Source organism: Cololabis saira, chromosome 17 (genome assembly GCF_033807715.1).
Source record: "Cololabis saira isolate AMF1-May2022 chromosome 17, fColSai1.1, whole genome shotgun sequence".
NCBI classification, from domain to species: domain Eukaryota; kingdom Metazoa; phylum Chordata; class Actinopteri; order Beloniformes; family Belonidae; genus Cololabis; species Cololabis saira.
In genome coordinates this window covers 27,495,972-27,522,720 of record NC_084603.1, presented here as the reverse complement: position 1 = coordinate 27,522,720, position 26,749 = coordinate 27,495,972, and the positions used below count along the sequence as shown (strand labels likewise).

At 41.3% G+C, this 26,749-nt stretch overlaps 2 protein-coding genes across 3 annotated transcripts; both read left to right on the top strand.

Annotated features, from left to right (window-relative positions):
- The first annotated feature begins 526 nt into the window (after window positions 1-526).
- On the top strand, window positions 527-9,918 carry LOC133463226 (polyribonucleotide nucleotidyltransferase 1, mitochondrial). The gene is made up of 28 exons (XM_061744628.1): window positions 527-742; window positions 920-980; window positions 1,697-1,771; window positions 2,103-2,208; window positions 2,321-2,370; window positions 2,504-2,567; window positions 2,647-2,694; window positions 2,805-2,918; window positions 3,121-3,307; window positions 3,414-3,465; window positions 3,567-3,624; window positions 3,732-3,828; window positions 3,933-4,035; window positions 4,271-4,341; window positions 5,568-5,604; window positions 5,696-5,762; window positions 5,850-5,939; window positions 6,394-6,447; window positions 6,651-6,760; window positions 6,877-6,948; window positions 7,518-7,581; window positions 7,685-7,768; window positions 7,879-7,962; window positions 8,104-8,210; window positions 8,330-8,385; window positions 8,482-8,560; window positions 8,673-8,720; window positions 8,811-9,918. Exons 1-28 carry the CDS (start codon window positions 624-626, stop codon window positions 8,964-8,966), a joined length of 2,313 nt encoding a protein of 770 aa, XP_061600612.1. The 5' UTR covers window positions 527-623; the 3' UTR covers window positions 8,967-9,918.
- Window positions 9,919-14,186: 4,268 nt separating this feature from the next.
- On the top strand, window positions 14,187-25,618 carry ppp4r3b (protein phosphatase 4, regulatory subunit 3B). Of its 2 annotated transcripts, XM_061744655.1 has the most exons (16): window positions 14,187-14,612; window positions 16,193-16,248; window positions 16,748-16,846; window positions 16,992-17,615; window positions 18,734-18,811; window positions 19,230-19,346; window positions 19,439-19,555; window positions 20,979-21,110; window positions 21,349-21,451; window positions 21,544-21,591; window positions 22,014-22,172; window positions 22,345-22,514; window positions 22,601-22,740; window positions 22,874-23,019; window positions 23,119-23,255; window positions 23,377-25,618. In XM_061744655.1, the coding sequence occupies exons 1-16, from the start codon at window positions 14,471-14,473 to the stop codon at window positions 23,479-23,481; spliced, it is 2,373 nt and encodes a 790-aa protein (XP_061600639.1). In that variant the 5' UTR covers window positions 14,187-14,470; the 3' UTR covers window positions 23,482-25,618. The 2 variants fall into 2 exon arrangements, with proteins under 2 accessions (XP_061600639.1, XP_061600638.1); XM_061744654.1 differs by having other exon boundaries at window positions 22,874-23,255.
- Window positions 25,619-26,749: the final 1,131 nt, after the last annotated feature.

The window sequence follows — 26,749 nt, the reverse complement described above, 5'->3', positions numbered from 1 at the left end:
GGCATTGGTAAAACTGAATGAAATCAATTTTAAAATTAGTATGTATGATGTAAATGACCAGGATAAACAACAATGTATAATACTGTATCTGTTCATCAAATTAAACATTGAAATGTTTACCATTTTGACCCCATTTATACCTTAATAGGGCAACGTATCTTGGGAGATACAACTCATAAAATCTAAAATATACAAAACAAGTTTTAATTGTTGAAATGTTTTACTTAGAGGCAAATGAGATAAGTAGGCCTAGTGGCATTAAATTATTTTTTACAACTCATTTTCCACTCCTGCCTGTTTAAGGGTTAAGAACACATGGTGGTAAAATATTACTAATGGAGGATGTAATATTATTTGACCACATTAGAAAAATTCACCTTGATTCATCTTTGGGATAAATAAAATGAATGTTAGACACAAAGCGGAACGGCCCTTGATTGACAGGAGAGACTTTGATGCTGCACACGCGCTTCCATCGGGCCAATCAGAAGTCACGCCTTCGTTACGTCATTCCGTACACGTGACAAACTGTCATGGCAGCCTTCATTCAGGCGCATATGTAAACCGAGGGCTCTGACTGTCCGCTGAAATATTTCTTAGGTTTGTGCCCTGGTTCTCCAAGTATGAGGTATTTTCTCCGTGTGGGTAGCTCGTTTGCCCGCCTTCATGTCCGTTTATGTTCCCGGAGCGTCTTTAGCAGCCACACAAACCCCCGCAGAGTGGGAGTGGACCTTGGAGAGAAGTGAGTTGACTTTCCTGATTCTCTTTTGTCTTTCTTTATCTATGATCAGATTCAGCAAGGTTTCTAAGTATGATGTGTTTTCTGTTCGATGTCAGACTGCTTTGTTATCACGTTCAGGAGCAATCATGCTGCTCGGGTGGTGGTTTAGTCTCAGAGATGTGTGTTTCTGTTTTGTAGGAAACTTGAAATCTCCTCAGGGAGGTTCGCCAGATTTGCTGATGGATCTGCTGTTGTACAGGTTTATAAAAATAAAATTAAACTTTTTCAGATTCTCAATGTCATTGTTAAGTTTCTTCTCCTATGTTGTTCTTTATTTACTTTGTGCTTGTATAGTTGTGTTGTATCTTGTTCAATCTCCAGCCATACTAAATAAACATTATTTTATTAACTTTCATTCCTTAAACATAAAGTGTGTCAAATATTTAATGCTGCAACTGACAACTACAAAAAAAGAGAATAATTTGACCATCTTAAGTTTAAGAGTCTGGTCTGGATGGAAGGAAATCTGCTTTATTTGTGCTTGAATATTACTACGAGAGGCACCTGTTGTAGCTCATCTGAAGTTTTGTTGTATTATACAAATACAATAAAGATTCTATCATATTCTGTTCTAACTAATAATATGAAGAGTTGCTGATTGTTATTTCATAATCAACTTTGTTGGCAAATCTTTTTAGCACCATCCCTGTTTTGTAGATTCAGTCATAAATGTAATTAATGTGTTATTCAGATATGAACTTGCAATTACCTAAAACTTGCAGGTGACACAGATAAATTGCCATCTTTAGCCCCTTTATTATATGAGTTTATATTAATTACTCAAACCATGACAATGTATATATAAATTATTTTTTTTTAAGTTTCTGAACAAAATTTGTTAAAAATCAACTTAATGACAAGAAAAGTATGTGAACTGTAGAGTTGCATAGTAACTTTCTTCTCATCTGCCTCCAGCTGGGAGAGACTTCAGTGATGGTGACTGCTGTCAGCAAAACGAAACCTTCTCCATCTCAATTCATGCCGCTCGTGGTATGTCCATAGTAATAAAACTATGCATCTGTTTCATGAATCTGATTGAACACTCAAACCTTAGGAGCCAGATGATGTAAAATACCATGAATCAAGTATCTATCTTATAATCTGGTCCTTACCATGTTTTAAAATTGTATTTGATTTAATTGAATTTATAACTTCATATGAACAGTTGAAAGTTAGATATTTCCTAAAATGGAGAAGCTCCTGGTTAAATCCAGGTTGTGCTTTTGTTCTGTCCTGTTACATAATATTGTAGAATTGACTTTTTTTTTCCTTCATGACTGACTGGCTTTTCTAGTAAGTGAAATCCCACTTTGATTGACAGGTGGACTACAGACAGAAAGCCGCTGCTGCAGGTCGAATCCCCACCAACTATCTGAGGCGAGAGCTTGGCACTACCGATAATGAGATCCTCACCAGCAGACTCATCGGTGAGCTGAGAAGAATGTGCCTTCTTAAATGTGCAGATTTTAGGTTCCATCTCTTCGTGCTGATATTTTACTTTTAATATTTTAACTAACTTTTTCTCTCTCTGTTGGTCAGATCGGTCAATTAGACCACTTTTCCCGGCTGGTTATTTTTATGACACTCAGGTCAGTTCATTTTGAAACCATTGTCACAGCTATGTTTGTATGCGTGTGTGTATGTAAGTATGTCTTTTTTTAAGCTGACACTCATGTGCATCAGTCTGTGACTTCTCCGTATCTGTGTTTATTCCTCCCGCAGATCCTTTGTAACTTGCTTGCAGTTGATGGTGTAAATGATCCAGATGTGCTGGCTATTAATGCAGGTGAGGTAATATTTCAGCTATTCATGTTTTCCACAGGTTTTTAAACCCTCACGTAACCCCATACTTTCTTTTATTAAAGCTTCTGCTGCTCTGGCCCTGTCAGACATCCCGTGGGAAGGACCTGTAGGTGAGGAAAACAACAGATTTAGCTCTACACAAGTTTTGATTTATCCCTGGTCTTCTCAAAACGGTTCTGTAGTTTTAAATGTGGTTTTCTCCCTCCTCGTGCATTTACAGGTGCTGTGCGAGTAGGACTGGTTAATGGAGAGTTATTAGTCAACCCCACAAGAAAAGAGATGGCCTCCAGCACTTTAAACCTAATTGTGGCAGGAGCACCCAGCAGTCAAGTGGGTAAGTTTTGCACTTTTGAGACTTGAGCTCCATAACATTAATGGCTTCATAGATTTGTTCACATTTAGTCGTTCAAACTGAACTTTAGGTTGCTAAAGTTTTTTTCATCCTGAGAGCATCTGCGGCTTTGAGCCCGTCTTCTGCATCCTGAATGTCTGTGTCATAGGTGTCTTATGTTCCATGTGACTCTTTTGTCTGCCAGTGATGATTGAGGCCTCAGCTGAGAACGTGCTGCAACAGGACTTCTGCCATGCAGTGAAGATTGGAGTCAAACACAGCCAGCAGATTATCCACGCCATCCAGCAGCTGGCACGAGAGCAGAAGGTCACCAAGCGTACGCCCGTCAAAATGTTCTCAGCTCCAACAGAAATCGTGGATCATGTTCGGAGGTGAGACCTTTGATTGAGAAAGAAAACTTGAAGCCTTAACGTTATAAATGCCAGAAGGAACTGGATTTTTTACAATTTTTTTTTCATTTGTTTTTCTTCCTTCCAGATTATCTTCTGATAGGATCTATGCTGTTTTTACAGATTTCAATCATGATAAGGTACAGCCTGATATTTGCTTCATATGTTTATTTTTCCTTAAAATGCCAGTCACTCATCTGTGACATGGAAATTTTCAACAATAACTTTATCTTAATCTTAGATTTCAAGAGATGAAGCAATCAACAAAATACGACTAGAAACCGAGGAAGACATAAAAGGTATTTGTTTTGTTTAGCAATTTTTTTCCCCCTTACACATCATCGTACATTCGTTATTTTTCAATCCATTCTTCTTTTAAGTGTCCGGCACTGTCTTCCATGTGCAGAGAAATTCCCTCAGGCGGAGCCTTTTGAAGTCATTGAGTCTTTCAACACTGTGAGCAAAGAAATCTTTCGTAATTTAGTGCTTAATGAGTACAGGAGGTAAGTGCTGTCTGCAAGGGATGCTCATAATAATCCCATGACACACCAGTTTGAGATTTTGAATCGTGGAAAACATTGCCTGTCTTATTTTGTGTGTTGTAAAGGTGTGATGGAAGGGAATTGACTGGTTTAAGAAACATTTCCTGCGACGTTGACCTCTTTAAGCCGCTTCATGGCTCTGCTCTGTTTCAGAGAGGACAGACGCAGGTGTGTAAAGAATGTAAAGAACATATAAATTAAACATTAACTCTAAAATATGTTTTGTTAAAGGAGAATGTCGTCAATTTTCTCATAAGGAGCGGAAGCTGCTTGCTGCAGTTTTGAAATATGAAACATGTTTGATGATAAATGAGTGTGCTTGGTTTCCATAGTGACAATTGTTGCATTAAAAAGGTTGTTTAATTTCTTTAATGAAGGAAACATTCTCCTGTGCTCCTTGTAGGTGCTGTGCAGCGTCACATTTGACTCCCTGGAATCCAGCGTCAAAACTGATATTATTACCACAGCTTTGAGGTAAAATGATCATCCAGTATCACATACTTCTTTTATAGTTTTGAGGATTAGGGCTAATTAATCCTCATAATGATTTAGAAAATGAATAAAACATGTGTAATAAGAGTTGGTCAAACATAATCCCATTATCACAAAAACAGTCAGGAGACCTTAAAATATAAATAAATAAAATAAAAACAGAATGGCATGTTTTAAAAACTATGCAATGGTGTAAAACCAAAATATCAACTGTCAGTGCAGAAATGTTTCAGGTTTTTTAATCACAACACTTATTTGGGTTTTCTAAAGTCTAGATGGCAGGGGATTTATGAGCTAAGATGCCAAGTAGTTGTTCAGTATAATTTCTAAACATAAAAATGTGAAAAATCAAGATATGAATGAAGATATTGTCGGTATAGAAGATATTGATGGTATATTGTAGCTTTAAAGAATGCATGTTATGGGGAAGATTAAATCTCAGCAACCCTCTCTCTTTTCATTAACTATGGACTGAGAGGAAAACAGTCATTTGTCTGGAGGATAAAAATGTGTATGTTTTTTTGCATCCCTTGGAGTAAAGAATAAACAGACCCTGCTGTTTATCAGTCCGTAGGCAGGTGTCCATAGTGGGATGAGGATGCGTGGGGCAGCGATCCCTTTTAAGAAGGAATCGTTAATGTTGATTAGTGATGTTTTTGTTGTCGTTTTTTGAAGAAGGCCCCACTTTTTTTCAGCACAGTGCCAAACCACTTGGTGTACATATTATTTATAACATCACAGCTTCATAGTAAGAGTCTGAATACTAAAAAATTTTTTTTTTAAAAATCATGTTTTCTCTTCTGACACGTTTTCTTGTTTTAGTCTCAAATTTCCATTATAAGAATCCATCGATTTACACTTATCGTTCTTGTAGCACTTTTTGATAGGTAAATGTCTCGCAGTTATATATACCACCTTTTAAAATGTATTGATTATATTGGGTGGGCAATGTAGGGGTTTAATATTTTACCTAAGGACACTCCAGCAGGTCTGGGGGATTGAAACGTCTTCTGTGAAACACGCTGACAGAGGACAGGATGTAATCAAGCCTGTCTTAGCCTTCATCTATCAGTTTAAACTTAATTCCTTCTGATTGTATTTTGATCCTAAAACACCCAGTTTAAACTGTTGTGAAAGTAAATGCACTTATAACCAACCCACTCGAAAATTTAACCCATATCTGTCTCGTGTTTTTCTTGTTTCTGCAGTGGAATCAAAGACAAAAACTTCATGCTTCATTATGAGGCAAGTCAATTACATTTACATGTAAAAATAAGACAGGCTATTTTATTTCTTCTTAGTTCCCAAGTTCTAAATAAACTCAACTTTATTTCAGTTCCCTCCATATGCAACCAATGAGGTTGGAAAGATGGGAGGCATGAACAGGAGAGAGCTTGGACACGGTTAGTTGACATTTTACATCCTCTACTTGTATTCATTTTTAACTTGCGACATCTTAGTCCTTTAGTGTTGTTTTTGTTTATTTTCAGGGGCTCTAGCTGAGAAAAGTCTGAGGCCAATCGTTCCTAAAGATTTCCCTTTTACGATCAGAGTCACAGCTGAGGTGCTGGAGTCTAACGGTAAGAGTTGTGAAGATAAAAAAAAGTTGTGGAAATCTTTCCTTGTTTCTCTGAGACAAAAAAAGTTTAATTAGAGCACATTTATGTACCAAAGAAATGCATGTTTTTTTTTATCAATGTTGCATTATTAGAGCAGTTATACATGTCCAATATAGTTTTAGCTTACTCCACTTTGCTTTAATGTGTCAAGATTCAAAAACCTGCCATTCAGGGTCTTGAGCTTATTCACTTTGCTAAGTGGCCAATCAGAGCGATCTCTCTGAGAAACTTGACACTGATTCAACTTGTTAACTCTGCTTTAAAATCAGAAAGGAGCTGACGAGGTCAGCTGTAAGTTCCACACTGACACGGAGTGAGGCATTAGTCAGTGCTCCTGATGTTCCTGACAGCTGATTGCTGTCTCCTCTACGCTACGACGCCTTATCTGTCTGATTGTCTCATTGTCTCCTCTCAGGATCCTCCTCGATGGCTTCAGCATGTGCAGGCAGCCTTGCTCTTATGGATGCAGGTACCACAGCTGGACTGAATGTGGCAGCTACAGTTGATTGTTGTGATAAAACTAGAAAAGTACAGAATGCAAAGGATTTTTACAAGTTCTGCTAATTTCCTTATGCATTAAAAGCTATTTTGTTCAACTGAATTTTGTTGCTTCAAGCTTTCAAGTCACAGTTTATGCTGCAATAATGTTCACGTCCACTTTTGTGTTGCCAGGTGTTCCCATATCTTCTGCTGTGGCAGGTGTTGCCATCGGCCTCATCTCCAAGGCTAACCCTGAGAAGCCTGCTGAGATAGAAGACTACAGATTATTAACAGATATTCTAGTACATACACTTCAACCCTACTTTATATACATATGTAACTCAGTTTGATCCCAAACTAAGCTTTTACCTTATGTTGCATATGTCAGATATGAAACCAGTAAATGCTTTCTGAACAGGGAATAGAAGATTATCTTGGAGACATGGACTTCAAATTATCAGGGACAAACAAGGGTATCACTGCTTTACAGGTAATGTGTTTGATCACTTCAAATAATAACTGGTTTGGCTTTATCTGTAGGGGAAAATCCTAGAAAGAAAACTAAATGCATATGCCTCACAAAATATGACATTTTCTCTGCGGTGAGCGCCGTTTCTGCTCCTGCTTCTGTGGGTTTTCTGTGGGTCCGGCTTCTTCACACGGTGCAAGAACATATTTATCAGGTCAACTGGAGAGTCTTAGTTGAGCTCAGGACTGAGCACGAGCTGGCGTGGATGCTCGTGTCTGTGTGGCCCTGCAACGGACCGGTGACCTGTCTGAAGCCCACTCTCCCTTCTGCCAGTGACAGCAGGGACATGCTCAATCAAACTCCCATCATCCCCAATACAACTAAAGCTGATAGATACAATGAATTGATAGATTTTTACCCGACTGGGCTCCAGCGTTGTTTTACTTACGTGAGGAATCTTTTCTAGATTGCATCGTTTTATTATAAGAACCATTCAAACAGGATTCACTACGTGACAGCTACCAATAGTGAATCAATAATATTTGAATGCTGGTTCCAGTTGATTTATTTCCCTTTTATTTAATGTCCAGGCTGATGTGAAGATTCCAGGTTTACCTCTGAAGGTGGTCATGGAGGCGATCCAACAGGCCACAGGTACAGTAATCCCAGAAACCCTCCCAAAATACGTAACAATAGACTAAAGTAGTGCAGTTATGGTGATTATCGTGCTTTTGTTTAACTGTTGTTGTGTTTTTAGTGGCAAAGAGGGAAATATTGGGGATCATGAACAAATGTATAGCAAGACCAAGAGAAGGCAGGAAAGAGAACGGACCTGTTGTTGGTAAGCCCAAGAATGTCTATCCAGATTCAGATTAATTTATTTGTCATTGAATTCCAGTACAGTCTGTTTAACAATATGTGTTTTTAATTTGGGTTCTAATGTGTTTGCAGAAAATGTCAGGGTTCCTGTTTCTAGAAGAGCTCGTTTCGTTGGTCCAGGAGGTTATAACCTTCGCAGGCTTCAAGCTCAGACAGGTATTCAAGTAACGCAGTAGAAATCTCATTTATTCTAATTGTACTGTTGTTTCTTGGAGATGGATGGGGAGGGGGGGCACCACATTAAATTATTTTGATCAGGTTATTGAAAATGGAAAATATGTTATTTTCCTTCTGAAGGTGTTACGATAAGTCAGGTGGACGAGGAGACATTTTCTGTGTTCGCTCCAACGCCAGGAGCCATGAACGAAGCTCAAGACTTCATCAGCGAGATCTGCAAAGATGACGTAAGTCTTCACTGGTTAAGAGGACCGTTCACAAACGCTGATTAGAGCTCCGTCTCGCTCTTTATCTCATAACATGGCGTCCATTTCCCATTCTTGTATTTCCTTACCTTCTTTTCCAGCAAGAACAGCAGCTGGAGTTTGGCGCCATATACACAGCCACCATCACAGAAATAAGGTAAGCTCATATATCCCTTATTTGTTAGCACTGAAATTGATCTATGATGTTTAAGCATTTATCCAGCCACTAAGGGATTTCTCCCTTCGGCTCCAGGGATATTGGTGTGATGGTGAAACTGTACCCCAACATGAGTGCTGTCCTGCTGCACAACAGCCAACTGGATCACAAACGGGTCAGTGAATTCAGCTCTGGGGACTAGTTCCCAGTCATTTCACATGTTTATGAGTGTATGAGAGGAAAGAATATTGACATCCTCTTTTCTTTTCCTTCTTTTTTTTTAATAGATCAAGCATCCAAGTGCTTTGGGTTTAGAAGTGGGACAGGAGATACAGGTACGTGCCAGTTACTGTAAATAGATGTTAAATGTAGCTTCCTATGCTTCTGCTCCGAGCTGGACATCCTAACCGGTGCTCTTCTAACAGGTCAAGTACTTTGGACGGGACCCGACAGACGGCAGGATGAGGCTTTCGCGGAAGGTGCTGCAGTCTCCAGCTGCGACTGTCATCAAGACACTTAGTGAGAAACAGAGCATCTCCATGGGATCGAACACCCGCCAGGAGAGCGGCACAGACTCGTGACATACCATCACAACAGGATAACTTATCACTGTTCTTACGAAGGGGATTGAAACGGAGCAGTCCTTTCTAAAAGGTCCAGAGCGTCAAATGTTGTTGTGAACTGAAAACATACTGAGGATTAAAGAGGCTCCCCTGCCTGTTCAGGACATGACTGAGGCGCTGACATTGTGCTGCAGGGACTGTCTACAAACTGAGAGACAAATAATACTGACTATAAGTGTGATACCTTTTCAAGCATGTCTTTTTTATGTTCTTAATGTTTTTGGACTTTGTAAAACACTTCAGAGTTAGAATATTTGTTAGTTTCCCAGATCACGCCACAAAAATGCTTCTTTTGTGGTTTGGGAATTTATGGTTTGATATTGGCTTTAAAGTGTGTTCTTTAAGCTGCCAGTATCAAAATATGAAAAAAGCAAAGTCTGAGAAGTGAATAAGAATGTTATGTTCTTAATGTTGGCTTTGTGTTGCCTTGTATTCATGTAAGTAATAGAACAATTATGCAATATTTTACAGTGTAAATTTCACAGCTTTTTCTATAAATAAACCATGGAAATGCAAATCTTTGCTCAAATGTTATATTTGAATTCGATATCTTACAAGAATAAAGCCATCAACCTTTTTAAAATCTGTATCCAAAGTTATAAACCACTCTAAGGAAGATACAAATCGGGTTTATTTAAATACAGGTGGAAAAAGGAAAACTTTTTTTTAATTAAAAAAAAAGGCTAATTTAGTGAACAATTCAAGGTATTTATAAAATGTGTTTTCTTGGATGCTGGATGTTTTAACACCTTTGAACAAACTACTTTGAAAAAACTCTTATTTGATTCTGCCTATCTCGGTGGCTCAAATAGATGCACTAAAGGTCCCTTTGCCAGACATGTTCCAAAAAGAACAACTTTTCAGAAATAGAGATCTGCTTGTAGGCTCCCAAATAATATGATAATGAAAGTTGTTGACTGTTTTTGGATCTAGAACTCCTGAAGTTTTTTTCTGTAAAACATGGCAAAATCAGAATAAACTTGGCTGGTTATACACAAGCGAATAATTTGGCCTTGGTAAATTTACATTTGGTGTTCAAGGGATAACATTAAAATTAGAAATAAAATTCACTCACTCACTCATCTTCTTCCGCTTATCCGTTCCCGGGTCGCGGGGGCAGCAGCCTCAGCAGGGATGCCCAGACTTCCTTCACCCCAGACACTTCCTCCAGCTCTTCCGGGGGGAGTCCGAGGCGTTCCAAGGCCAGCCGAGAGACATAGTCTCTCCAGCATGTCCTGGGTCTTCCCCGGGGTCTCCTCCCGGTGGGACATGCCTGGAACACCTCCCTAGGGAGGCGTCCAGGAGGATCCGGTACAGATGCCCAAGCCACCTCAGCTGACTCCTCTCAACGTGAAGGAGCAGCGGCTCGACTCCGAGCTCCTCCCGGGTGACCGAACTCCTCACCCTATCTCTAAGGGAGCGTCCAGCCACCCTGCGGAGGAAACTCATCTCGGCCGCTTGTATCCGCGATCTTGTCCTTTCGGTCACTACCCAAAGTTCATGACCATAGGTGAGGGTAGGTGCGCAGATTGACCGGTAAATCGAGAGCTTCGCCTTTCGACTCAGCTCCCTCTTCACCACGACGGTCCAGTACATCGACCGCATAACTGCGGACGCTGCACCGATCCGTCTGTCAATCTCCCGCTCCATTGTTCCCTCACTCGTGAACAAGACCCTGAGATACTTGAACTCCTCCACCTGAGGCAGGACTTCTCCACCCACCCGGAGAAGGCATGCCACCCTTTTCCGATGGAGAACCATGGCCTCGGATTTGGAGGTGCTGATTGTCATCCCTGCCGCGTCGCACTCGGCCTCAAACCGCCCCAGCACATGCTGAAGGTCCCGGTCCGATGAAGCCAACAGGACAACATCATCTGCAAAAAGCAGAGATGAAATCCTGTGGTTCCCAAACCGGATCCCCTCCGGCGCCTGGCAGCGCCTAGAAATCCTGTCCATAAAAATTATGAACAGGACCGGTGACAAAGGGCAGCCCTGCCGGAGTCCAACATGCACCGGGAACAAGTCTGATCTACTGCCGGCAATGCGAACCAAACCCCTGCTTCGATCATACAGAGACCGGACAGCCCTTAGTAGAGGGCCCCGGACTCCATACTCACTCAGCACCCCCCACAGAATGGCACGAGGGACACGGTCAAATGCCTTCTCCAGATCCACAAAGCACATGTGGACTGGTTGGGCAAATTCCCATGAACCCTCGAGCACCCTGCGGAGGGTATAAAGCTGGTCCAGTGTTCCGCGACCGGGACGAAAACCGCATTGTTCCTCCTGAATCCGAGGTTCAACTATCCGTAATCTCCTCTCCAGTACCCTGGCGTAGACTTTCCCGGGGAGGCTGAGAAGTGCGATCCCCCTATAGTGGGAACACACTCTCCGGTCCCCCTTTTTAAACAGAGGGACCACCACCCCGGTTTGCCACTCCAGCGGCACTGTCCCCTTCCTCCATGCGATGTCGCAGAGGCGTGTCAACCAAGACAGCCCTACGACATCCAGAGACTTGAGGTACTCAGGGCGAATCTCATCCACCCCCGGTGCCACTGAGGAGCTTACGAACTACCTCAGTGACCTCGGCTTGGGTGATGGATGAGCACGCCCCAGAGTCCCCACCCTCTGCTTCCTCAGTGGAAGGCATGTCAGTCGGGTTAAGGAGATCCTCGAAGTATTCCTTCTACCGTCCGACAATATCCCTAGTCGAGGTCAACAGCTCCCCACCCACACCGTAAACGGCGCCGGCAGAGTACTGCTTCCCCCTTCTGAGGCGCCGAACGGTCCTCCAGAATTTCCTCGAGGCCGACCGAAAGTCTTCCTCCATGGCCTCCCCGAACTCCTCCCAGACCCGAGTTTTTGCCTCCAGGACTGCCCGAGCCGCGGCTCACTTGGCCTGCCGGTACCCATCTACTGCGTCAGGAGTCCCACAGGCCAACATAGCCCTGTAGGACTCCTTCTTCAGTCTGACGGCATCCTGTACTTCCGGTGTCCACCACCGGGTTCTAGAATTGCCGCCACGACAGGCACCGGAGACCTTGCGTCCACAACTTCGAACCGCTGCGTTGACAATGGAGGCAGAGAACATGGTCCACTCGGACTCAATGTTCCCCGCCTCCCGAAATAAACTTGCACGTCTTATTTAAAAAACGAGTAGTCTGTTAGAAACCTCCAGACACAGAGACAGTTTCTTCCCCCAAGCTGTTGCTCTGATGAACTCTCATCACTCATAGTCTCAGAGTAATCAATCACTGTGCAATAATAATAATAATAATAATAATAACCACAATCATATGCTGTAACAATGCACCTTTCAATAACCATGTCTACCTCATACTGCTGCACCTTTCACTTTTTTTTAAATTGTATGTTAATAAGAGCTGTCATTTGTCTATTTAGATTAGATTAGATTGCCCTTTATTCCTCCCTCAATGGGGAAATTCGCTTTGTGCAGCAGCAGTACACTCCACAACACACATGCAGGAAAGGATAAAAAAGTAAAAAAAATATATAATTAATATAATCTATATACTGTATAATTTACTGTAGAGTGAATGAAAATAACCGAGTCAAATTCCCTGTCTTGTTTGACGTGACTTGGCTAAATAGACTGATTCTGAGAATAAGAGTCGTATTCATGTGTTGCCCATAGGTGGCGCTGCGGGGCCCCTCCCGCCGGCAGGGCAAAGGGTAACAATAATGCAATGCAATAATAATAATGATAATGATAATGATAATGATAATAATAATAATTTCGAAAAGAAGAAAAATATTTGGGTCTCAAATATTTTTTTGCATTCAAAAACATTTTTTCTTTGATTTGAAAAGTTTTTTTTTTATTGAAGTTATTTTTTTTTTATTGAAAATATTTTTTTCTTTTTAAAGCAACTTCTTTTTTAATTAAATGATAAAGACACAACTGTCCTACCCATATTATGGCCCAAACACAAAACAACTACTTCAATCAAAAAAGTTGCTTCAAACTAAAAAACTGTTGAGGGTAGTGGTGTCCCAATTCCTCTTTCCACCTAAGGGTAGTGACGAAAAGTACTGTAGTGGCTATGAATCTGTCCCTACGGAGCAAGTGTTTTCCGATGCTGACTAGCTGATCTAGGGACAAAAAAATTTCCCAGAATGCTTTTCGTCGTCATTTGCGGACTGAATCAAAAAAAAAAACATGGCGGACATTTCTTATTTTTTAGTGAATAAAATCAATATTTTGAGTTAGTTTCTGCATAAAAATGCGTTTTGATTACATTTTCTAGCGAGAAATATATATTTTACTTTCATAATATTCACTCAGTGAATGTACAAAATCACTAGTTTGCCCGTTGTTCGCGAAGATCACGCCAGAATAAAGGCTGATTTATGGTCCCGGGTTACACCAACGCAGAATCTACGGCGTAGGTTACGCAGCGACGCGCGCCGTACGCCGTACCCTACGCCGTAGGCTCTGCATCGATTTAACGCAGACCCATAAATCAACTCCGGAGCCAGCAGGCAGAAATCTCGAAATTTTCGGAGCAAATTTCTTAACAGGCGTAGCTACAACTGTTAGATTTCATCTATTAAACCAACATTTATCTTCCTAAATGATTTATTTCAACAAGCGGTAATTCTCAACAGAGCTGCAGGTTTCTCGACGGTGCAGGGCGATCACGTCTGTAGTCCGGCTGCTGCTGCTGCGTCCCGGACCGGCCGCTCTTCTCATCTCCGAAAACATCGGGTCAAATTTCTTAACAGGCATTATTTGGATAAACTGAGCCCGGGTTGGGGATCTTAACGGTTACTTTTACGACTGAAAAAATATTAAAACTTAATAAAGTGGCATATTAACAGCGCTACATCTGAAATTAAAACAGCTTTTGGCTCTCAGCTTCCTGATTTTAGGGGTGGTGCTGAATGTAGGGGTGGTGGGTGAATTGGGACAGGCCCCTGGGAAGATTTCAAGTGCTCTAAAATCTGTCCCTTCTTTTTTAGGTGTAGTGATAGAAAGTAGGGCTAGTGATAGAAAGTAGGGCTAGTGGTAGAAAGTAGGGGGAGTATTGGGATTGGGCCTAAGAGTCGTATTCATGTGTTGGCCCATAGGGGGCGCTGCGGAGCCTCCTCCGCCGGCAGCGCTAACTAAGCCCCGCCCCGCGGCGGTTAGAGCGTGATTGACGTCATCAACGAAGAAAAAGAACACAAGATCGGATTACAAGATGGCGGCGTGTGGACGGTAGCGAGGAGGCCGTCGGAGTTGTTGTTTGCCGCCGCAGCTTTACCGTGTCAGACCAGGCGGTCGGTTCAGCTTTTCTTCGTCGTAAAACGTAATATGTCGACGTGGTAGCCCCCCAGAATCCAGCCCAGACATCGTGAAGTCGCCGGGGACGTGCATGTGTAGTACCATGCAGGTGGGAACAAAGTTAGCAGGAAGACGCTAGAGCAGCAGCTAGCAGCACAGCCCGGACCGGGACACCATGGCAGACACCCGGCGGAGGGTCAAGGTCTACACGCTCAACGAGGACCGGCAGTGGGACGACCGGGGCACCGGCCATGTGTCGTCCACCTTCGTGGAGCGGCTGCGGGGGATCTCGCTGCTGGTGCGGGCCGAGGCGGACGGTGAGTCCGGGGGGGAGCGCTGCAGGCGGGCAGCTGCTGCTGCTGGCCGGGGGGGGGCTGGGGCTGCTGCTGGTGGTACCTCTGTAACACAGCAGAGAGCCAGGGGCTCCAGGGGCTGGAACATGCCGGGCCAGGCTGGCGGGGATCAGTAGCGGAGCCACCGGCCGCAGCTGGGTTAAGCCTGATTTATGGTCCCGCGTTACATCGCCGTAGGCTCTGCGTCGGTGTAACGCGGGACCATAAATCAGGCTTTAGCCGTGCTGGTGCAGCGTGGGGGCCTCGCAGAGCAAACTTGTTATTGCTGCTCAACACTTATATATAAACACTTCTCACACACGGCTGCCAGCCGTCCCTTGAAAAACGGAATCGTCCCGTATTTATAAACTAAAGTACGTCCCGTATTGAGCTGGAAAAGGACGCACTTTGTCCCGTTTTACTGTGAGAGTCAGAAAATAGTCATAAAATGGCATTGAGTTGTTGAGTTCACTTCTTATTTTTCCTGTTTTACTACAACTGTAGCCTACAGTCATGGCCTGGGAGGCACAAATATGTTTACAAGTCTTCTACAGACTTTCTGTTTGCACTTTTGTTATTGCACTAAAAATGTGCACTTATTAACTTATTAAACACTTTTGTTATTGAAATTTCATTTTCATTTTTCATTTTATTCTTTATTTCATTCAAAAAACAAAACAATTTAATACAAACACAAATACAAATGTTCCTAACTTATGAATGAAAAGGGAGCAGAAAGAAGAAGAATCTTATCTGATCTGCCCCTTTCACAAATAACATAAATTAAAAATAATAATTAAAAAAAACAACTAAGTGAATAAAAACAACTAAAATAAAATTAAAATAACATTAAATAAAATTACCACCGCCTACGGGTATGTCAATCAAACTCAACATTTTTCGTTATATTTCCTTAACATACAGGCTTTAATTGTTCTTTTGAATGTAATGTTTGATTTGGATTCTTTGTTTTCTTTTTTTTGTTTTCTGCAATAAAAATGTGCACTATTACAGAATGGATGTTCTGCTTTCTTTCTATAGTTTTATATTAATTTGTACTATTTTAAGTTAAAATAGTACAAAGCGGGACAGGTTTCTGTTTAAAAAAAAAAAAAGATACTTATTTTATTCAGTTCATTTTGTTATTTTGTACTAAAGTGAATTGCTGGATAATGATTTGTTTTCCATGTGTTCATGGCATTCAAAAATATGCATCTAATTCAATTCAGGTTCGAGTCAAATAGTTGAAAAATCGTTTCACTCACAAAAAAGGGGTTAAAAAAACCACGCCAGGAAAGGTCAAGGCAATCGGGTCCTGCCGATGAGGTGTCCCTTGTTTATTTTTCAGGGAGTTGGCAACCATAACCTCACACAATCATCTGACTAATATATAACTAAACACTTGTTTTATTTTTGTGGGGTTTTTTCACTGTAAAGTTAAAAACTAAAATGTCTTGGTACCTGCTCACTTGCAGACTGATTAATTGACATAACCCTTCAGAAACCCTCATTGTTAATTTTGACGGTTCTCCTTTCTCCTCTGATCTATTGCTACTGTCCTTTAGGGTCTTTGCTGTTGGAGTCGAAGATCAGCCCGAATACTGCATATCAGAAGCAACAGGTAAATATTGAGCACCTGCGTTTTATTTTATTCATATTCAAAGAATTTTGAACATATAAGTGTAATGTCTTATTCAGTGTAGCACTTGTTTCAGTTGCTGGACAGTCATTACAATTACACATGTAGCTTGAAAACAAGTAGCTACAGTAGAGCTTGCCATAATCAATTAACACATTTAATTTGTTTTTTTCTTGTTTTAACTGAGACAATTCAATGGTGAAATAAAATGATCCAGGGTAAGAATGTGTTTGGCCTGTTGCGTTTTCTTTACACAACAATCTTATAGTTTTAAAAGACTTGATCCTGGTCATGCACATGTACAAACATAAGGAAACTTGCACATGTTCAGCCCATTATACGTGAGCATTATCAATACTTACTCTTTGAAGGAAAGCCATCAGTATGCAGTGTCTCTGTGTGAATGAATGGTTGCAATTCCTGTGGATTACATAATAGTCTTTGTGTACAACTGGATGTGTATTTTTTCCCCCTCTTCCAGGACACACTGATTGTTTGGTCAGAAGCAGATAATTATGACCTTGCCCTAAGTTTCCAGGAAAAGGCTGGTTGCGATGAGATCTGGGAGAAGATTTGTCAGGTAACATCTAACAAAAAGGGCTGTTTTTGTCCAATTGGTGTTTGTTCACTATATCTTAAATACAAAATAACTGATGCATAGATTTAAAAAAAAAAAATGTTTTAATTTTTTTCCGTGTAATAATTATGAACCATTTATTGCTCAGGTTCAAGGTAAGGACCCTGCTCTGGACATCACCCAGGACCCTATTGATGAGTCAGAAGAGGACCACTTTGAGGAGATTCCAGAGACAAGTCACCTAGTTGAGCTACCTCCTTGTGAGTTAAGCCGACTTGAGGAAATTGCTGACCTGGTTACCTCTGTCCTGTCCTCACCCATCCGACGGGAAAAACTTGCCCTGGCCCTAATGAGTGAGGGCTATATCAAGAAACTGCTGGGTCTCTTCAGAGTATGTGAGGACCTGGACAACAGGGAAGGCCTCCATCACCTCTATGAGATTGTGCGGGGAGTCTTGTTCCTCAATAAAGCAGCCATCTTTGAGGTGATGTTCTCGGACGACTGCATTATGGATGTGGTGGGTTGCCTTGAGTATGACCCCGCACCGGTTCAGCCAAAACGACACCGGGAATTCCTGACCAAGACGGCAAAGTTTAAGGAAGTAATCCCTATTACAGACTCTGAGCTGCGGCAGAAAATCCACCAGACCTACCGGGTCCAGTACATCCAGGACATAATCCTGCCTACACCCTCAGTGTTTGAGGAGAACTTCCTGTCCACACTCACATCTTTTATTTTCTTCAACAAGGTGGAGATTGTTAGCATGCTACAGGTAAGGATTCGGACCACGCTACTAATAAAGCATAGTTGTCAGAATACATTTTTCAATGAATATATCTTCTAGTTTGGATATCATTGCATTTTCCAGTGTTTTGAACAATCATATTTTTTGTTGACAGTCTGTTTTCCCTGTTACACATTAAGATGACTCGTACTCGATAAGTGAAAAGCAGAACTTCCTTTTCCGAATATAGTGATTTCAAACATGGAAATATGACCCATCGGAGCATGTGAAAATGCCAAAGGAAAATCTTCCACACACTGAAGCACAAAAAATTGTGATGTTTTATGCCTTTTATAAACTGTTCTGTCACCTGTAAGTCCACAAGTTTTGCAATCCAGCAATTAACCAATTAAAATAGACCTGAAAAGTTACACAGCAATGAGTAAAGATGCATTGTGATGCCTACAAGCACATCATATGTACCCCATAATTGTTTTCATAATGTGTTAAGTTAACTTATTGCAAGGGCAACTACTTGTTGCCTGTAAATTTCCCCCCACATCTCTTAAGGGCTCTCTGTGTTATCAAAGCATTCTTGCTATGTATTATGTATGTTTTTGATGTATTTTATTTTATATGCCCAATCAAACGCATAAGTAGTACATTTTCCCCCCTTTTCAGTTAAATTTACTTGAATTCAGAGTGTCTAGGAGTAGGACTGTCAGTTATTAATTTTGTTTGGCAGTTATCCTAAAACAATTGCAATGTTTTTGATATCGCTGGTATTAGTGCCCTTATACTGTCCCTCTTTTTCTGCAAATATGACCAATCCCATTCAAGTTATTGGGCTTTCATTCTTCATCAAGTTTAAAATTTGCCCAGATTAGAGCCAAGTTTTGTTTTTTCTTTTCCCCCAAATTTTGTCTTTTCATGTAAATTGATATATGTCAAAACTGCATGGATTGTGAGAAGTTCTGTTTCATGAGACAAATGGGTGTCTGCCATTAAAACATGACCACGGGATTGATGTTAAATTATTTATTTTTATATAGCTAAATGGAAAACGTTGGAAAAATTATGCAAAAAATGTGTGGTAAGCGTAATCGGCATCAGTCTGTGATTTTCATGTATGTTGATTTCTAAACTTTGTTTTGACTGTGCCACAGGAGGACGAGAAGTTCTTAACTGAGGTATTTGCACAGCTCACAGATGAAGCCACAGAGGACAGTAAAAGGAGAGAGCTGGTAAGTTGCAACAAATCACAAAGCTGGACATCGTATCTGTCTCTGGCAAAAATGTAGCAGGCTGCATATCGTATCTGTCTCTTAACAACGTTCTATTACAGATAAATAATGTAGGTTGGTTCTTTTTGTATATTATCTATGATATGGGTTTAACATTTACTGGGGTTTCCATAGTAAGTTTGATGTGATGGTTCTTTTAAATGGCTTTTTAAACAGCAACAAGGATGACATTATTGATTGAACTTCTTTAATAATTTACATTATTGATACAGATAATTATCATTTGTATAAACTAAAATATCCACATATAACTCTTCATGTGTATAAGGACTTCAGGGCTGTGTGTGTGTGTGTGTTGGGCTGCATACCAAGCAACTGTCTGGTTTTATTTATTTATTTATCCTCCTTCCCTCCTCAGGTGAACTTTGTGAAGGAATTCTGTGCTTTTTCACAAACTCTGCAGCCGCAAAACAGGGACGCCTTCTTCAAAACTCTAGCAAATCTGGGGATTTTACCTGCTCTTGAAATAGTCATGGTATGTTTTGTGCATCATAAATGTACATGTTGTTGTTAAATGGGTTCACTCACTGTCATATTCATGTTTTATTTCCTTCGTTTCTTCATCAGGGAATGGAGGACTTGCATGTGAGAGCTGCAGCCACTGACATCTTCTCTTACCTGGTGGAATTCTGCCCCTCGTTGGTCAGGGAGTTTGTCATGCAGGAGCCACAGCAGACGGACGATGTAAGCATAGAAACATATCTAAAGAAAATCTTGCCTTTTTTTTCCCTAAAGCCTGGGATATACTTGCTATTGGTGCTTGCGTTCACGTCCGTTTGCGTCCGTTCGCCTGCACCACCAACCGCAACGTTGCTCGCGTAGTACGCGAGGAGAGCGCATTGTACCGGCGGTGACCGATAGGGGCCAGTAAGCAGAGCAACAGTTGGAAAAGTGATTAAATATTTAGCAGCGGTAGTAGCAGTAGCAGATTAGAACAACAAACAAGTTTACATGAAACCATTGGATGATGTAGGAGATTATAACATTGCTTTGGTTGCGATCTCGGCAAAGGAAACAGCGCCAGTGACCTCCGCGTCGTCACTTGTGGCCAGCTGGTATCTGACCGGGACCAGACCCACTCGCGGCCAGAGCAAGAACTGCAGGTCGCGTACGCGTTCAGTGTCTTTTTGAGAACGTGCACGTCGACGTGTCAAATGAACGCAGGATACGTGTGGCGGCCATGATGTATACGCGTCTGAACTGAACTGCAAGTATATCTCAGGCTTAAGGCTGAGTTATGCTTCTGCGTCACACCAACGCAGAGCACACGCCGCAGCCGTGACGCCGTGCTGAACCCTTCGGAGTTCTCTGTCTCTCCATTTGGTCGCGGTGCAGTACCCCCCGCGGCCACTAGTTGGCGATCTTTTTCTGAATGGTTTATCCGACTTTTTCCGGTCACAGTAAATCAAAGAAATAAGGACAACTATTGTGCAAAAAAATAAAAAATCACATATAAACGAAGAAAAGAGCCCTGGAAGTTCACTACTGCTTCAAACCGGAAACCGGAAATGCTTCGCTTTCAGACGAACCAATCACAGCCCTCTCTGTCTGCGTGTGGACGGCGTCTCCTCGACGCGTAGTTACAATTTTCGGGAGGTGCACGTCAGTGACGGCGCAGGTGACGGCGTGTCCGCTGCGTCGATCCAAACCACACGCCGTAAGCACGGCGCCATTTTGACGCAGAAGCATAACTGAGCCTTTAAGAGTGAAGCCTAGTTGAAGATGTCAGGTATTAGTTTTTGGATGCTTAAACATATATGTAAAGAAGTAGTTAATACCAAGGATAAAAGAAAAGGGAAATATTCAGATTTTCATGGTGGTTTGTAATTCTTTAAGATGGTGTTATTTTGTTCTGCCTAACAGATGTAATAATGTCTGATGGCAGACAGACACGTGTTGTATGGATTATCATCACTGAGAAACACCACGCTGAACTTGGGTTGTCTATGGGTTTTTTGTTTTCTTTTTTTCATATGTCTCACTACATTTTATTCTCCAAGGGTGAGAGTCGCTGCATATGCAAAGGTTTTATTGAACTGCATGTACTCTCAACCTTTGAGTAAACCCTGCATCACAACGTCTGTATCTCCTTCTGTGTGTTTCCCAGGATGTTCTGCTGATAAACGTTGTGATCAAGCAGATGATTTGTGACTCTGATCCAGAGTTGGGAGGGGCTGTCCAGTTGATGGGTCTTCTCAGGACACTCATTGACCCTGAGAACATGCTGGCTTCCACCAATGTAAGCACAACCAACTAGGTTTTCAGCAGTTGTTCAAATATGACACCTTTTTTTTTCTTTTTTATTACAACAGTCATCATTAAGGAGTGATAGACACAGTTTTTTAATTGTTAGAGGGCTGTTAGTTCTTGATTTTCCTTTTCTGTGTGGTGGTACACATCTCTGTTTGATACTGGGTGGATTATAAGTTGTTGTTTGCTCTGTCCAACATCAATGACACTCTTTTATCTTGCGTTAGAAAACCGAGAAGACAGAGTTCCTGAGTTTCTTCTACAAGTACTGCATGCATGTCCTGACTGCTCCTCTGTTGGCCAACACTTCACATGACAAGAACTCTAAAGGTAAACTGAGGGTTTTGAGGTACAGAGTTTCACACTGATTAAACAGAAAAAATCCCATCAATCTCAACTGATATCTCCGTGTGACCATACAGATCAGCAAGAGGGGTCGACAAAGATCCAATCCAACCCAGTCTGCCCAGGTGGGTATTTAACTCAACCATAAACACCTTTTACAGTTGAAGATTATCCCACTCAGACTTGAGTGGAAATTACGCTTCTTGTGGTAGAGTTGTTTTGTAGTCATATAGATTTAGTTTTAGTCCTTGTTTGTTTTCTTTACTCACAATTTAAAAGATTGAATTAATAACTATCTCTTCAATGGTGATGTGGCTGTGATTGATTTAGAAGTGGTACATGTCTTTGATAAAAAATGAAAATGCAGCATACAGTTGCATATTCTGGTACTGTGAATTGTGTTAATTTAGCAAAAGAACTCTCTTATGCTTAGAAAAAGTATAAAGTAAGATTTAATGTGCAGCTTGAATTTGTATTTTGGAAAAACTGAGCCCCATGCTTTTCATTTTCAAACCTGAAGTGTCTTTTTTTTGTTTGTTTTGTGTAGACAACTTTCAGACGGCTCAGCTGCTAGCACTGATCTTGGAGCTTCTGACATTTTGTGTGGAGCACCACACCTACCACATCAAGACCTACATCATGAACAAAGACCTGCTCAGGAGAGTTCTGGTGCTCATGAACTCAAAGCACACCTTCCTTGCTCTTTGTAAGTTCTTTCCTATGTAAACAACATTACACTACTTGTTCTTTCTAAAATATTGCTTTTTTATATTTATATATATATTATAGCTTAATAAACCTAAGCTATAGAGCTGGTGTATATATCCAATACAATGGATATAAGTGAATACTGATGACTCCTATTATTGTCCCCCCAGGTGCCCTCCGGTTCATGCGCAGGATCATCGGTCTGAAGGACGAGTACTACAACCGTTACATCATCAAAGGGAACCTGTTCGAGCCCGTCATTAATGCCCTGTTGGACAACGGCACCCGATACAACCTCCTCAATTCAGCCATCATAGAACTATTTGAATTTATTAAAGTGGTGCGTAAACACTCGTTCTTAATCTGATGATCGTGCTCATCTTTATTGTGTTTGCAAAATATAGTATTTTCCACCATGTCTTTCAGGAGGACATCAAATCCCTTATTGCTCACATTGTGGATAACTTCTACAAAGCACTTGAACCCATTGAATATGTACAGACTTTCAAGGGCCTGAAAGGTCGGTATGAGCAGGAAAAAGACCGGCAGAGTCAGAGACTCAACAGGTCAGTAGTTTGATCTCAAGATAAATTATATGATGATTTGATTTTTATCCAAACATGTATAAAATTTAGCGTTCACACTGCTCCATCACATGGGAAAGTAACTGGATATCTAATGAAGCCCTCCGTCCCGCAGATATCGTAGAGATGCACGGTCATTAGACGAAGATGAAGAATTGTGGTTCAATGATGACGATGATGATGAAGATGGTGAGGCAGTGGAGAAGAGGATGGAGGATGACTTCTCTGATAGTTATGGAAAGTATATGGAAGCCAAAAAAGGTAAGCTGCTGGGTATTGATGTAAAAAGCACAAGGAAGCCTTTTTTTTTTTTTTTTCTCCCCTTGGACTATTGCCTGATCACTTTGTTGCTGTCTGCAGGAGCTGCCAACGGAGCAAGTGCTGCCAACAATGGGAAGGCTTCTGCAGTCCCTCCTGCCTCACCAGTCGCCACTCCAAACAACAGCTCATCTTCGTCTGTAAAAACAGTAGCTCTTCCTGCCGCTCCTGTCGTGAAGGTAACGTCTCCTCACCAAAGTTGCACGTAATCTTTTTGAAAAATGTCTTTATTTGCCCCTGCTTGTTATGATGGTAAATAGCCTCTGGAAAATAAGTCTTTTTCTTATGTTTTTCTTTCAGACTGCACTGGTTGGTTTGGTGGACTACCCCGACGATGAAGACGAAGAGGAAGAAGATGAAGAGGAAGATCAGTCTCCAAGGAAACGACCCCGTTTGAGCTCTTAAGGCTAATTGTCCTGTTGTTTGGTCACAGTGGATGGACACAGAGTCTCTCCCCTCCCCCCTCCTCTGGTCGTCTCATTGGTCCTCGGCCTGCCTGTGCCACCTGCCAGTCTCACCGAGGAGACGGGTGAAGACGAGCTCTCGCCTTACTCAGTCTCTCCTGAATTATTTTTCTTTTTTTTCTATCTGTGGAAGGAGACGAAGAGCTCCTTCGGTAGACTGACTAGTCTGTTTCCTCAGGCTGTTTTTTTTTCTTTCTTTTTTTTTTTTTTTTTTTTTGTAATCTCACTATTAGTATCTTCTGGAAGATCTCCTAAATGTACTTTCCCCCCTCCAGGAGAACCTAATTGACCTTTTTGCAAATCTCCTGCCTGCTCTCCTGTTTTTCAGCTCTTTTCTTCCTCATCCAACATTTACAGACCAACCAGGGGCCGTTGAAGTCAGTGGCGCAGTGGTTGTCCACTGATTGCTGGTGAAACAGTAGCAATGAAGCTGCGGTACCGCAGCAACTCCGAAGCCTCTCCCTGTTATTGTTTGAACTCTCCTTCACCTCCTTCTCGACCCAAACCAATGAGCTCCAGAGGCAGAGGACGCCAGAACACAACCAGCCAGTGTAAAAACTGTTCAGCTGGCCAGTCAGGCTAGCGGGACTAGCCGTCTTAGTAACAGAAAGCTTGACTGGCTGAAGCCATGTGTGTGCGCGTGCACGCGCCACCCTGCCACAGAACCACACACTTTTGTTGGAAATTGAGGAATCTGAGCAGCATTTAAAAAAAAAAAAGAAAAGAAAAATGTTGAAAGAAGAGGCAAGTTGATGCTGTAATGATGCTTAGATCCAGAGGAGCAGGACTCAGACCTTAAAAGCCATGGCGTCAGTTTAGTCACGGCACACAAGAAATTACTCGGTGTCACACGACTGTGATAGCCAGAACTCCTGTATTTCATGGATTTGTTTAAAAAGTACTGTACAGATGTCCCACCCTCCCATTTTTAATCGTTTTCCCTTAATGTGGATTGGAAAGGAGAGGGAGTTACCCACCTGCTTATTTCTTTTTCTTTTTTCTTTTTTTTTATTGTGCAGAAGGTGGGCTCACTTTTCAGACTTTCAGTCCAATTCATTTGATTTAATGTAAAATGCAGAAAAGTTGCAAATGCTGATTTTAAAAATATCATATTAAAACTTGCAGTAAAGTCACTTTTGCAGCCAACATTTTGAGGATGTCTGGAGTTTTGTATTTTAGTCAGTTTAAGAATTTAGCAGTGTTAATGATCCACACTTACTGATCAGCCCAGACCTGGATGTAACTGGGCGGCAGACATGAGCTGGTGGCGTGCTTAAAGTAGGTTTTAGCACCCATTCATGTTTCAGGAGGTAAAGTATCAACCCTCTCCTCTCAAATAGATCTCAGGTTCAGAATTTAACTTGCAGAAACGTGAAAGCAGCCACCTTGTCTGTGCACTGTAACATTTCTAGCTGGTGACGAAAAATGTTTATTGCGAGAGAAAGTGGGGAAAGATTTAGTTGAGGGGCACAGCGGCTTTTTTCCTGAGTTCGAAAGTTTATAACACCAGCTGAGATCAGCTTTCTCACACAATTTGAGTTCAATGTCCATTTAAAAACTTAACTGATCAGAAATAAGTTGAAGAAAAAAAAAAATGAAATCCAACAATGAGTTTTTATTTGTGATTTAAAATAAAAGATTTGTCCCTGCAGTTGAGGAGGTGCAGTTTTCCACTCTTAACCACACAGCTGTGACAGCGTCACGAGGCAGCGGGATAGTTCAGCGTCAGGTTGAAACATCATCTTTTACTTGGTCTCACTATAAATGCACAAAGGCAGATGAAGGGATTCAAATTTTGATTTAAAAATGCCAGATCACAGACTCTGATCTATAACCTCTGATTCACACCATGAGCAGCAGGTTTGGAGCACAAGCAAAGTGATTATTGCCAACGTATGTGTCAGGAGTTGAGCGGTACCTTTCCTCCTGTCTGTAATCACCCAACGATGACTGTTTCTGCTCTCCTTTGATGAATTTGTACCAAGTGCATTTACTACCACTATCCATTCTTTACATTTGTATGAATTTATTTGATAAGTTTTGGAAATTAAATGTGACCCTGACATTGAACTTGTGAATCTAGCTTTGTTTGAATAATTTACCAATTTACAACTGGAGTCTTCAAAACTATTCTTTGGTTTGCTCTGTCAGATTCGTTGTCTCAGAGGTTTCAGATTTGATCATTAATGTAGTTCTTTATTTAGATATGACGTTGCATATTTGCAATTATTGATGGTTTTAAATTACATTTTAGTCTTACTGGCAACAACAAAACCATTTTTTGTCTCAAATGATAACATCTTTGATCACAATTATGACAAAAATAACATCTGATTATAACATCAGAAAAGCTTTTTCCCACGAACACCAGACCAACTACCAAATTACCAGGTTTCTTCATGGAAAACATTACACATTTATAATGACACTCTGGATCCCAAGTCATTTCTATAAAATGTGATTTTATTAAACAGCATACATTATTTTATTACATATGTAGAAAGTGGATGACTGCAGATGGCTTTGAAGATCAATACTTAAGTCCTCGCGAAGAGCAACGTGCCGTTCTCCTAGAACCTTCGAACATGTGACGATGTTCATCTTCACATCTTCCTCTGAACTCTTGTCTGGAATGAGGTGCTACAATGTGTCCTGGCAACAGTTTGGACGGGAGGGGGGAAAAACAAGATTGTGCACATATACAGGCTAACTTTACCTTTATCATAATGTAAAACCATCCCAAGTCTTGTCCTGGTCCACCACACCCCACTGACTCTCAGACCTGCTGTGTCTTCATCACATGACTCACATGGAAGATCAGTGTGTCCTTAATCACTCTTCCTTTTCATAAAATTATTTTAAAGACACTTATAAAGTAGGCTTATGACATTAAAAGACATTTTTGGCCAGTATCAAATTAAATTCTGTGAAGTTGAACAAATGTGTGTAAAATCTTACTTTACATTCTGCTTCAGGCAGAAGCCTCAAATTTCACATGTCATTTTGCTTGAAAAATGGCAAAAATAAAGTTATTGTCAGTTGATTTACTGATCGACCAAACAATTGACTATTGCAGCTCAAGATGTTTCATTGTACATACTAAAGGCTGAATTATACTTCTGCGTCAAAACGACGCCGTGTCTACGGCGTGTGGTTTTTGGACACGCAGAGGACACGCCGTCACATGCGCCGTCAGTGACGTGCACCTC

Excerpts from the sequence above, each read along its gene's own strand:
- ppp4r3b (XM_061744654.1), top strand. The coding sequence starts at position 14,471 with ATGGCAGACACCCGGCGGAGGGTCAAGGTCTACACGCTCAACGAGGAC. Across the intron at positions 22,173-22,344 it reads GCACACCTTCCTTGCTCTTT|GTGCCCTCCGGTTCATGCGC; the intron begins GTAAGTTCTTTC and ends TTGTCCCCCCAG. Across the intron at positions 22,741-22,873 it reads CAGAGTCAGAGACTCAACAG|ATATCGTAGAGATGCACGGT; the intron begins GTCAGTAGTTTG and ends TCCGTCCCGCAG.
- LOC133463226 (XM_061744628.1), top strand. The coding sequence starts at position 624 with ATGAGGTATTTTCTCCGTGTGGGTAGCTCGTTTGCCCGCCTTCATGTC. Across the intron at positions 743-919 it reads GGAGTGGACCTTGGAGAGAA|GAAACTTGAAATCTCCTCAG; the intron begins GTGAGTTGACTT and ends TCTGTTTTGTAG. Across the intron at positions 8,721-8,810 it reads AAGTGGGACAGGAGATACAG|GTCAAGTACTTTGGACGGGA; the intron begins GTACGTGCCAGT and ends CTCTTCTAACAG.